General features: G+C 45.6%; 1 protein-coding gene across 2 annotated transcripts in view; it reads right to left on the bottom strand.

The window, feature by feature from the left end:
- EEF2K (eukaryotic elongation factor 2 kinase) overlaps nucleotides 1–13057 on the bottom strand; it is a 72192-nt gene that overhangs the window by 30313 nt on the left and 28822 nt on the right. For both annotated transcript variants that reach the window (XM_077760515.1, XM_077760514.1), the window contains exon 3: nucleotides 819–919. In XM_077760515.1, the coding sequence (XP_077616641.1) occupies nucleotides 819–919 (101 nt within the window). The remainder of the gene's footprint in view (nucleotides 1–818; nucleotides 920–13057) is intronic.

Consider the following 13057-nt stretch of genomic DNA (forward strand, 5'->3'; position numbering starts at 1 on the left):
TGGACCTGCTACACCTGGACCTGCCCTGGAGCTCTCTAATATTATGCACAAAATTAGACATATGTGTGCAACTTTCTGAGATGGCGCTCATCAGATTCTCAGAGTGGGGTCCTAAATGCTTGACATGATTTGTACTTCAGGCTTTTTTATGAGTAAACACACATAGAGGGCTTGAGCCAGTGCCTGTCACGTGGATTCCACACATAAGGGCTACTGTCATCATAGTTATCCTTAGCGGTGGTGGTCTGCGGTTTTTGCTATTGTTTTTCTTTCTTGAAACCCCCTGACATAACTCTTCTTTCCCTGTGCCTTTTCAAATAGGAAACCTAGATGCGCATAGCTCCATTTTATGAATCTTCCTGGGGCCAAGGCATCAAAAAGCTGGCATGCTATCTACATGCATTCTTCTTCCCTTTGGTGGTAACTGTAGAGGCCACGTGGTGGGACAGTGGAACCACAAGATGGAGTGGCTTGGATCCCTGAGCAGCCCCAAGGGGTCCTGGGGCTCTCCCCTAACTTCACTCAAGTGGGAAGTACACCTTTGCTGCATTGAGCCTCTGATGTATTTGTTACCGCAGCACGGCTCAGCCTTGCTGACAAATACATGTTACAGGACCACGCTGAGGAGGAAATGAGGTAATGAGCAGTGCCGCAAGCATGCATGAATGCTCAAATATTGGCAGATACTATTGTTTTGCCCTTCTCCTTGACCTCCAAGGCTACATAGGCCTCGCTGATTATAAGCAGAAGCGGGACCCATACCCCCAAGGAATCCTTGAAGCCTGGGGCCATACAGCACACCCAGACGAGCTGCCAACCTGTGACGCGTGGCACATTCCGTGGCAATATCCTCCAGGTGGAACTCAGCCCAGGGGTCAGGCATGTGCTTGGCCTTCTCAATTGCATGCTTCCAAGCCTCCTGCAAAAGGCAAAGAGAGGTGTTAGACCAGGGGCTTCTGGGGCAGGGCCGTCCAGCCACCTCCTACCCTGTGATTTCCCAGGTGTCTCCCACCTCTGGGGAGGCAGACAGCATCAGTGAGAGAGAAATATTCCCAGCTGTCATCTTGTGGGAACAAAGTTCCCAAAAGACCCTATTTGTTTTCCTGTGGGCAGGGCCTTCCCATAGGCAGAAGTGACATTCTTCTTCTTTTTCTTTTTTAAGTTTATTTATTTATTTGGAGAGGGGAAGGAGGGAGGGAGAAGGAGAGAGGGAGGAGGAGGGAGGGAGAGGAAGAATGAATATCCCAAGCAGGTACAGAGCCCAATGCAGGGTTCAATCTCATTAACCATGAGATCATGACCTGAGAGGAAACCGAGTTGGAGACTTAACCAACTGAGCCACCCAGGCACCCCAGAAGTGACATATCTTAACCATGAAACCAAGGAAGAATCACAATACACATAGGAAAGCACACCACTTCACTTATAACCAAAAAGTTGAAAATAAAAATAAGACATCAATCTCCTTATCCCCCCCTTGTTCGGACTGGTAAGCATTTTAATGACTGCTAATAATTAGTGTGGGCCAGGATGTGGGGAAAACAGGTTCCCTCACACATGGTTAATGGGTCTAAACCTCCTCTTAAGGCAACCAGGCAGTGTACTGAGATGAAAAAATACGAATTCCTTTATTCTGACCCAGAAATTTTACATTGAGAAGTGTGTCCTACAAACACAAATCTGCAAACATATATATACAAAGCATTGCTGTGTGAAAAATGGAATTCAACCCAAATGTCCATCTGTGGCGACTGGTTAAATATATTTTGGTTTCATCCACTTAAAATGCTAAACAGCCCTTCCTCCCAAGTGACCGCATTACCTACTAGTGGGAATTGTGGGCCCTACCAGAGTCAAGGTCACCTTTTTATAAATATTGTATGAATCACAAGTATGCCCCCTTTTACCATCCTAAATGAAAATCACAGACAACATAACTTTCCTAAATTCAGAATATCTCCAACTATGCCAAAGATATGTTGCCTTTGCAATAACTTAGTGCTAAGTTCTGGGCTCGGATGATTAGGAACAGATTCCCACGAGACATTCCAAGGTCCTGGGATGTAGGAAAATTCATTGCACAGAACTGTTCTGCCCATTTCAAACTTTTAGCACCTATGCCCTCCACCTACTCAATGCCTTAGTGCCCCTTCATCCTTGTGGGGCCCAAAAACATCCCCCCAAACTTTCAAAACCTGTTGAGAAACAGGGCTTCTGGGTACTGACTGGGAAAGATGATATTATGGAGATAAGGCTGATTCTCAACAGTATCACGACACAACCCCATTTTTTATTTTTCTTAATTTAAAAAAAAATATTTATTTTTGAGAGAGAGAGAGAGAGAGAGAGAGCAAGCAGGGGAGGGGCAGAGAGAGAGGGAGACACAGAATCCAAAGTATGCTCCAGGCTCTGAGCTGTCAGCACGGAGCTTGATGTGGGGCTTAAAACCACAAACTGTGTGATCACGACCTGGGCTGAAGTAGGATGCTTTCCCTCTTTCCCTGAAGAGCCTGAACCTCGGCCCTGTAACGTCATGTGGCACTGGGGAGGCCAAAACTCCTTTCCAGGGCAGAGGCCTGAGCCACCGGGAGGGGGTTGGATGGTGAGCTGAACACTGGGGGTGGCAGAGCAATTCTAGATTTCCTCATCTGCCGTCAGTATCTCTCAGCCTCTGGGGCCAGCTCAGCTTCCCATGAGCTCAACCCAAAGAGAACGGCACCCCAAGCATGGCCCCGGCCTGAGCCTCACAGCAGGGCTCCTGCTGCACGGAGAAAAGGGAGAGAGCGCACGCACGCACACACCTCTAAACACAGGCACACACATGGGCTGCACAGGACAGGGCTCCCTCGTTGGCAGTTTCCAATCTCTCCAAAGTCCAAAAACCAAGCCCAGAATTTCTTTCTTCCAATTTGGAAGCTAATTCACGCTTAGAAAACAGAAGACAAAATTCAAATTCGCCACATGCCGCCCACCCAGAGCAACGACCCTCAATGCTTTGGATATGTTCTTTTCCAGATCCTTCCCATGTGTGTTTCGTAAGGCTGGAATCACACTGTAAATATAATTTACAGACTTTCAGGAGAGTGGGCCAATGGGACTTGGTACTTTACTCAGTGATCTAGATTATCTTCCTGATTCCAAATATCTGATCTGCTTACTGTAAAAAACCGCAGGCGCTACAGAATGTGAAGTGGAAAGTGGAAGTACTTTCTGACTGGTTGCTCTGAAAACCACAGTCCACGGCTGATGTAGATAGTCTGCAAGTCTGTTCTGATGCAGTTGTTAACACGCGAATTTATCATCGGGCCAGGGCCTCCTGCCCCCTTCTGCACTTTACTCTTCTCCACTTACCACAGGGCCTTGGACATCTTTCCACACCACGTGTACAGGCAGGCTGGGTTGACCCCATTTCCCTTCTGTAGTTCTAAGATATATAATTGTACCAATGTACCTTAAGAGATTTCTTGAACCTCAGTGGATGGATATTTGTATTCTCTCCAATAATTCCTAGTACAGACAGTCCTGAAGTGAACACCCTCGCATATAAATCTTTATGCAATTGTGTAAGACCTCAGTAGTACATAGTTCTTGGAAGTGTCATTGCTGGATCACATTTAAAATGTACAAGTTTGAGAAAAAGAAAAGAAAATTTAAAAAATGTACAAGTTTGGAGTTCTCCTCCAGAAAGTTTCTCCAAAATTATATTCCAAGAGGCAGAGGACACATCATTTACATTAAAAAAAAATTTTTTTCATGTTTATTTATTTCTGAGAGAATGAGAGATGGAGTGTGAGCAGGGGAGGGGCAGAGAGAAAGAGACAGAATCTGAAGCAGGCTCCAGGCTGTCAGCACAGGGCCCAACGCAGGGCTGGAACTCATGAGTTGCAAGATCATGACCTGAGCCGAAATGGAATGCCCAACCGACTGAGCCACCGAGGAGCCCTGCACATCACTTCTATTTTTAAACACAAACATGACACCATGAATTTGCAAGTTAGCTGTAACAGCTAAGTAATCTATTGTACAGGTGGTTTATCATTATTGACTTAACCGTTCACCTGTGGATCTCCGCTGTCAGACTTTGAGCTTGTCACTGATTCTTCCCTGTTACAAATAACCCAGCAGCAGGCATGTTTGTAACTAAAACAGTTCCTGAATCTCTGTACTTAACGAAAAAGTGCCGCTGTCTCCTCTCACATTCCAGCTGCTGTGAACTGCAGAGACAGACCCTGACCCCTGCCTGTTAAGGAACGTGTAGTGTTATGAGCCTGTCTGGACAGGTGCCCTATTCCCTGCCTATGACACATGCCTCTCTGCACCTCTATTAACTGGTGACTCAAATGCTCCCCAAGTTCCCCATTCAATGAGGATTATCAACAGAAACTACCTCCTGGGGGCCCCTTGGTGGCTCAGTCAGTTTAAGCATCTGACTTTGGCACTTCGGCTCAGGTCAATGATCTTGTGGTTTGTGATTGAGCCCCACGTTGGGCTCTGCGCTGATGACTCAGAGCCTCCTTTGGAGCCTCTGTCTCCCTCTCTCTCTGCTCCTCCCCCCCAAAAATAAACAAACATTAAAAAATTACCTCCTGGTTAGAGGCTATGACTCCAACTGAAAAAATAGTCTAGGAAAAAAGTATTTCAGAATTTGAGGGCATGTTATTTCACAGGATCAAAATGACCTTTTTTCCCAAACCCAGAAAAGAATCACACCACTCCTTATTGGCAACAGATGGATTTAGCGCAACTAACTTTTTTTTAAAGCGCAGTATGAAAGGTCCTACACTAAGATTTCTTCCCTAGACTCTGGTTCCTACCCATGGCTGACTAACTGGGGAACCTCCATTTCCTCGTTTACGAAAGTCAATGAAGAATGTTTCAACTCCTAGTGGCCAACTTTTTTCCTGAGGTAGACACATTCCTGTCAGAAATAGCTTGTGGCTCACTGGGGCACCTGGGTGGCTCAGTCAGTTAAGCCTCCAACTCTTGGTTTCAGCTCAGGTCATGATTTCATGGTTCATGAGTTCAAGCCCCACATCAGGCTCTCTTCTGTCAGCACAGAGCCCACTTCTCTCTCGCTGCCCCTCCCTGCTCATGCTCAACCACACACACTTTTTCTCTCAAAAATAAATATTAAAAAAGGAATAGTGGCTCACTGAGGTTGTAGTGCTCATTACAGCTCAACAGGCCTATAACAAGCTGCAAATCACTGGTCCACTATTTTACCCATCAGGTGTTTATGGGAAGTCGGTACTCTCAGGCACTGAGGGGAGTAGAAGCAGGTACTGCCACCTTTGAGAGGCATCTGGCAGTCTCTTCACTGACTTGTGACCCAGCCATGCCGATCACCTACTCAGGTGTGCACAGGTGAGCACCCTAAAGATGGGTCCCTGCTTACAACGCCATATAACACTCAGGCATTGCCGAAAGCCTGCCTATCCACAGGGGCATGATTCCCCACACCTGGCATATTAGTATGCAGCCATTATGATGATCAAGGTATTGGGACTGGCTGGCTCAGTCGGGAAAGCATGCAACTCTCAATTTCTAGGAGTTGTGAGTTCAAACCCCATGTTGGGTATAGGGATTACTAAAAAAAATAAATAATTTTTTTAAAAAAAAGATCAAGACAGTGAATGGACAAAGTCTAAAACTTATTGTTTGGGGGTAAAAAGCAAGTTGCTGAATAATGCAAGCAGTATGACACCATTTACTGGTAGAGGAAACCCACAAATCAGCACTATGGATTTCATTTTTTTTTTTTTTTTTTAATTTTGAGAGACAGAGAGAGATTGAGAGAGAGCGTACAGAGGGGCAGAGAGTAGGGGAGAGAGAGAATGTCAAGCAGGCTTGGCACTGTCAGCACAGGGCTCCATCCCATGAACTGTGAGATCATTACCTGAGCCAAAATCAGGAGTCAGATACTTAACCAACTGAGCCCCCCAGGCACCCCAGCATTATGGATTTCCAAGGATGCCTGTGTGTATATATACACGTGAGAGTATCTTTATATGTAAGTACATAAAAGAGGTCTGAAAGGTCCTTTCTCCCAACTTGATATAAAATGGTTATCTCTGGGAGATAGGTTTACCTATGTTGTTTGCATTTTTTTTACTACGAGAATATTAACATACTGAATACCCTTCAGGTATTGCACTTATAAGTCAAAGTTAACAAAGATCACCGGTTTAGGGGATTCTTAAGGCTCTGCCAGCTCTACTGTTATCTAGTTTTAAAGATCCCCGGGGCGCCTGGGTGGCTCAGCTGGTTAAGTGTCTGACTTCTGCTCAGGTCATGATCACATGGTTTGTGGGTTCGAGCCCTGCGTCGGGCTCTGTGCTGATGGCTAGCTCCGAGCCCAGAGCCTGCTTCAGATTCTATGTCTCCCTCTCTCTCTGGCCCTCCCCTGTTCACGCTGTCTCTCTCTCTCAGAAATAAATTAAAAAACATTAAAAAAAGATCCCCCCAAAATAAAATAAAGACTCGAACTCAGTTGTTGGTGGGCAATCTTACACAGAATGGGAGTGCCAAGGGGGTTCCTAAAAAGGAAAATATAACCCTGCCTAGGGAGCAGAAAAATCTTTGGTTCCTCAAAGCCTGAGAGCACAAAATAAAAATAAATATAATAAAAATAAAAGTAACAACAACAACAAATTTCCTGCAATATGCCAGGAGTAAGGCCGAAAGCTGGGGTATGTGTTTGTAATTTCTTTGGCACATAGGATGTTATTGCTGTTGGTCCTCTTTATATATTGCTATTCTTAATACCACCAACACAGCAATCAAGAGATTCCTCCGGATCTTACACGAGGAAGCATCTGGAAGCTGACTAAATCCTCCCTGAAACATCAACTGTTTTCCCCCAAGTGGATGTTATAAAATGTCCTTTCCCATCTCCCTTTCTGTAGACTCTAAGAACTGTAGCTCCGTGTCAGCCTGACTCGCCCCTCCTGGCTGATAGTAAAGGGTTACACCCAAGGACACATAAAAGCAGCAGGAAGAATTGGGGAAGCTTGCTTGCTAGGGAAGAGGCCGCTTTGCTAGGAAAGTGCTGTGTGCCTGCCCCACTCCGGACCACATGCATTTGGAGGTTTCATGCAATTTCCATGGGACTCAGCACCGGCTATGACAGCAGAAAACTGGAGACCGTCTAAGTATCCCACAAGGAGGAAATGCTTACAGCAACGAGGGTACATCCAGGCTGCCAGGGAGCCATTAAGAAAAAAGATGAATTGGATCCACATTTACTAATATGGAATGATATGCACCATCTCTTGTTTGCCAAGAAAAACTGGTTTCTGAAGACACAGATAGATGATCTTATTAATGCAATAAAAGTCCCTATTTATTTAGTCAAGTCTATATTTGTAGTGAAATACAGAAAAGACTAAAATACACACTAAGACCTTAACAGCAATTATATATACACTTTCACTGTTTTCTACAAGGAACACGATTACTTCCATAAGCAATCATACAAATAAGTGCCAAAGAAACATAGCTAAAAGTCCTAAAAAATCTCTCTGTCAAAAGGGAATAGTTGCAGCTGGTCTCCCTCAGCCAGCTGGATTTGGAGCCAGGGCTAGAGAAGAAAGGGTGGGAAGGATGGCAATAATAACCAGCAATGCAGTAACATTCCTGAGATTGGCATAACACCCTTGCCTCCTGGAAGCCCCTTCCCAGACAGAATCCCAGCCTGCACCTCATGGCAGCCTTGTGAAGGGCAGACCAAGCCTGTCAAGCCCCAAGTTCCCTGCTGTTTTGCAAAAAGGAGAGCCAAACAGGGTATGACCATGTGACCCAGCAATGCACTCCCAAGTATCTACCCAGGAGAAATGAACACACGTCCACACGGCGATTCGTGTAGCATTATTTGCAAAAGCCAAAAGGGAGAAACCACTCAAATGCGCATCAACAGATGAACAAATAAAATGCGGGACATCCATGCAGTGGGTAGTATTAAGCAATAAAATGAGCACTGACACATGCTTCTACATGGATGAATCTTGAAAACGCTGCACTAAGTAAAAGAAGCAAGATACAAGAGATCCCATGTTATAGAATCCTACTTATATGAAATGTCCAGAAAAGGCAAATCCACAGAGATTGAAAGTAGATTAGTGGCTGCCAGGGGCTGGGTGGGTTGGGGATACTGGGGAGTTATGGCTGAGAGATACAAGTGGGGTTTCTTTTCAGGGCTAATGACAATGGGCTAAAACAGATTGTGGCTATGTGGATGCAAAACTGAATAAATATACTTCAAGCTGCTGACTTGGACATTTTTTTTTTTTTAATATTTTTATTTATTTCTAGGAGAGAGAGAGAGAGACAGCGTGAGCAGGGGAGGGTCAGAGAGAGAGGGAGACACAGACTCTGAAATAGGCTCCAGGCTCTGAGCTGGCAGTCAGCACAGAGCCTGACGCGGGGCTCAAACCCACGAACCGCGAGATCATGACCTAAGCGAAAGTCGGACGCTTAACCGACTAAGCCACCCAGGCGCCCCAACTTGGACATTTTCGATGGCTAAATTGTATGTGATATGAGCTATATTTCAGTGAAGCTGCTAAAAACATACACAAAGTAAAACTGAAGACGGGAGCCCCTGTACCCCAGCACATTTCCACAAAGGATGTGTGGGAAATATATGTATATATTTTTTCAATGTTTATTTCATTTTGAGAGAGCGAGCGAGCGCACAAGCAGGGAAGGGGCAGAGCGAGAGGGAGACAGAATCCCAATCAGGCTCTGCACTGCCAGCGCAGAGTCCCATGTGGGGCTCGAACCCATGAACCGTGAGCTCATGACCTGAGCTGAAACCAAGAGTCAGACACAGACACTTAGCCGACTGAGCCACCCAGGCGCCCTGGATTTGAGCATTAGCATTTTAGTACATGCACAGACTTCAGAAAGAGGAGTCCCTGCAGCTGGGTTTGAATCCCCTCAGCCTTGTCCTGTTTTTCAGACACCAGGTCAGCGGGTGGCCTCCTGCCCACTGCCAGCGTCACCCTCTTTTTCCTTCATCTGCCCAGCAGGCCCTCGTCTTATTGGAAGTGCAGAGCTTTTTGGGCACTGAATGCCTAAGCTTCCTGGTCTGATTCTGCATTCCCGAAGTAGCGGGCAGAGCCCCAAAATGTTCCTCACCTCTGGGTGTGCACAGAGCTTCCTGTGGTCACTAGGCAGGGACAGAAGCCCACTGCTGCCAGAGTGGGGCCTCCTGGGGCTCAGATGGGCAGGGATGCCTCTCTTCCCGGTGAGTCATCAAAGGCTGGCATGTCCATCTCATTCTGGGGTAATCACTGTCCTCTGACCAAGCTGTTAGAGCCACCCTTGGTGGGCTGAAAAGATGTGTAATCACCAAAGCCCGCCAAACAAGGGCGTGGGAAGCAGACATGCCCAGACAGCGTGGGGGCAGATAGTGGTGCAGCCTCTTTGAAGGACAGCTGCCAATGCCCAGCGAGCTCTCAAACATCTCACTCCAGCCATTCCCCCTTTGGGGATGTACCTGCTTGGACACAAGGACATACGCACAGAGATGGTTAAGGAAGAGCTGCCGATAGCAGCAGAAGACTGGAAACGACCTTCCTGAGCATGCATGAGGGACTGGCTCAATATAGTACGGGGCTTCCAGATGTGATATTCAGCCATCACAAAACTACAAAATAAGCTGCAACATGCTACCGTCACGAGGAGCATCAAGTGATTAAGATCTCAGAGCCTCAGGTATACTGTCTGCAAAACGCCCATCCTCACAGGACTGCCATGTAGAGTAAATGAATAAAGTGTGCAGGGCAGTGCCTGCCCAGCCCACAGTGGCTGTTACACAGGAGCTAGCTGATGCCAGCTCATACATGCCGATGTGGGAAGACGGCCACAAGAGTGCAAGATGGGTCTGCAGGTGCCTAACGATCCCATAAAAACAAGAGGGGAGGGTCATACACATATAGATGCTTACATATGCAGGGGATGTTTCTGGAAGGACATCCCCCAGGGAAGCAGGGATCTGAGGTGGGAGGCTTACTTTTCACTATACCACTGATACAGTGTGAATTCTTTTTACCTTGTATACATATTATTTATATATTATAAAAATCCATGCATTTTATAGTAATTATTTTTTTTGTTGTTTACTTATTTATTCTGAGACAGAGAGCACGAGTGGGGAAGGGGCTGAAAGAGACGGAGAGAGAGACAGAATCCCAGGCAGGCTCTGCACTGTCAGCGCAGAGCCCAATGTGCAGGTCAAACTCATAAACTATGAGATCATGACCTGAGCCGAAGTCTGATGCTCAACCTACTAAACCACCCAGGCGCACCTGAAATAAATGCATTAAAATTTTTTTAATGTTTATTTATTTTTACTTTTTTTTTTGAGAGAGAGAGAGAGAAAGAGACAGTGTGAACAGGAGAGGAATGGTGGGGGGGGACACAGAATCCGAAGCAGGCTCCAGTCTTTGAGCTGTCAGCACTGAGCCTGATGCGGGGCTCAAACCCATGAGCCGCGAGATCATGACCCGAGCTGCTGAGCCATCCAGGCACCCCTGAAATATATGCATTTTCAAGTTTGCTTAGCTATACATATAAGAGATTTATTACAGCACTGTTTGTAAGGGGGGGAAAGAGGGGGGAAACAATGAAAGTGTCCCCCAAGATGAGGACTGGCTACATAAATCCATGAACATCATGTGATATAACATAATTTACTTTAAAAATAAAAGAGATGATCTCTATGTGCTGATATGGAGTGATCCCCGAGACACTCCCACACCAGGAGAACAAGTTCTTAAAATCAAATTTCCCACTTTACTAAAAAATTAAAAACATACATGCTTATTCTAGAAAATGGAGAAATGACAGAGCAGTAGAAAGGAAATACAATCACTCCTCATACAATCCCACAAACCCGGCTTGTGTGTGTATATGTATGTGTGTGCGTGCACGTGCGAGTGTGTTTTAACAAAGCTATAACTGTACTCTATATTCTGCTATTTAAGTTTAACTCCAGAGCAGAAGCACTTTCCCACGTTATGGTAAACTCTATAAATATCCTTCCTTGGCTGCCTGATATTCTATCAAGAGGGCAGCCCCCTGAATGACTCCGCCGCCATCATCCCCCACCCCACCCCCCGCCCCCAGGAACTAGGCGGAAGGCCCTGACTTTGACAGTGACAGAACTGGACTGTTCACAACACACGCCCAGTACCTGCCAGGGTGGTGCCTCTCTGGAGGAACTCCAGGTGGCCATTTTGGTTGAACAGCCCAGGTTGCCATGTCAACAGTAAACAAAAAACACATTAGCTTTGTGGAGCGCCAGGACAAGTGAGGTTTGGAAAACTGAGCTGCTGTCCCCCTCTGAAGCTGCCACAGGCCACAGGAACGCCACAGAGCCTGCTTTCAGTTACCTAGGATGGTGGGCAATGAAGAGGCACAGTCTTGTCCATAAATGGTCATTCTAGCAAGTACAGGGAATGGGAAGTGCAATCAGACACAGTCCCTAGCCCTGCAGGCAGCCGCTGACTCAGGATAACAGATGCACAAAGAGGTCTCCTAACCCAGGGAATGCACAAGAGATAGCCAGGGCAAGGTGTCTTAAAACCACATCCTGAGGGAGCCACGACAACCATCTTAACAGACCAGATCAAGCATCAGTTTAAAGAGGTTTCAGGTAGAGGCATTAAAAGGGAAGCCTATCCCAGGAGCAGGGAGAGGTGGGGGATGAACAGAGCCCAGAACGGTCCCTGGGGACCATGAGCGCTCTCATCCTTGCTGAGGATTTTGAACTATGCCTTGTAGAAAGAGGGGCTATTTTTTGCTTTGTTTGTTTGAGGGAAGGGAGATGACCTGGATGTTTTGCTTTATTTTTCTTCTTCTAAAAATGCCTTCTTCTGCACACAAGTAATGCATATGTGTGGCTTAAAAGTCCCAAATGTTTGGGCACCTCAGTGGCTCCATCAGTTAAGCTTCTGACTCTAGATTTTGGCTCAGGTCATGATCTTACAGTTGGTGGGTTCAAGGCCTGCGTCAGGCTCTGTGCTGACAGTGCAGAACCTGCTTGGGATTCTTTCTCTCTCCCTCTCTCTCTGCTTCTCCCCTGCATTCTCTCTCTCTCTCTCTCAAAAATAAACATTAAAAAAAGTTCCAAATGTTTAAAAAAATATATAACATAAAGTCTCCCATAGTGGCACCCTTTTCCCCAGAGAGAATCACCATTAACTGTTGGGTATAAATTCCTCTGTCAGTTTTTGCAATGCAAATACTAAGATGTGTTTATATATTTTTTGATAAATGTGAGACTGTATTATATTTTAGCTTGCTATTTTACTTAATGGCATATAAAAATAAAAACAGCTAACATTTTATGTCCTAATTATGGACCCACACTATCCCTCTGCTTTTCATGGATTTTCCCTCCAAATATATATATACATCTTGGCACAGTTTTCAAGTCAAATCACATAGAAACATCATTTTTGTTTTAATGTAAATACACTATTCTCTTAGGACCATAGTTTATCATTTAAATAAGCCCCTCTTGATGGACCTTTGAGCTATGTCTATTTTTTCTTTATTACAACAATACTGCAACATCTTAGAATATCTAAAACTTGAGTATTTGTACAAATACTTCTGTACTGGTTCTTTTTTAAAATTTTTAAATTTTTTTTTTTATCAGTTTTGAGAGAGACAGAGATAGTGTGAGTGGGGGAGGGGCAGAGAGAGAATCCCAAGCCAGCTCCAAACTGTCAGCACAGAGCCTGAAACGGGGCTCAAACTCACGAAACAGTGAAATCATGACCTGAGCCAAAACCAAGAGTCAGACGCTTCACTGACTGAGCCGCCCAGGCGTCCTTCTTCTGTACTGGTTCTAGACTGAGGTGGGTACCCTCCCATATGGGCTTTGTGGGGAACACGTGGGGTTGCCATAAGGAACAGGGCGAAGACAACAGTACACACAGTGGGAGCACTTGGGCTGAGGATGATTCTCAGAGATCAATTTGCCGTCTGAGGTATATTTTTTATTTTAAGAACTATTGTCAAATGGCCCACATGGGTTTACGTTTTA

The sequence above is a fragment of the Crocuta crocuta genome, unplaced genomic scaffold, assembly GCF_008692635.1.
Source record: "Crocuta crocuta isolate KB4526 unplaced genomic scaffold, BGI_CrCroc_1.0 scaffold73, whole genome shotgun sequence".
NCBI classification, from domain to species: Eukaryota; Metazoa; Chordata; class Mammalia; order Carnivora; family Hyaenidae; genus Crocuta; species Crocuta crocuta.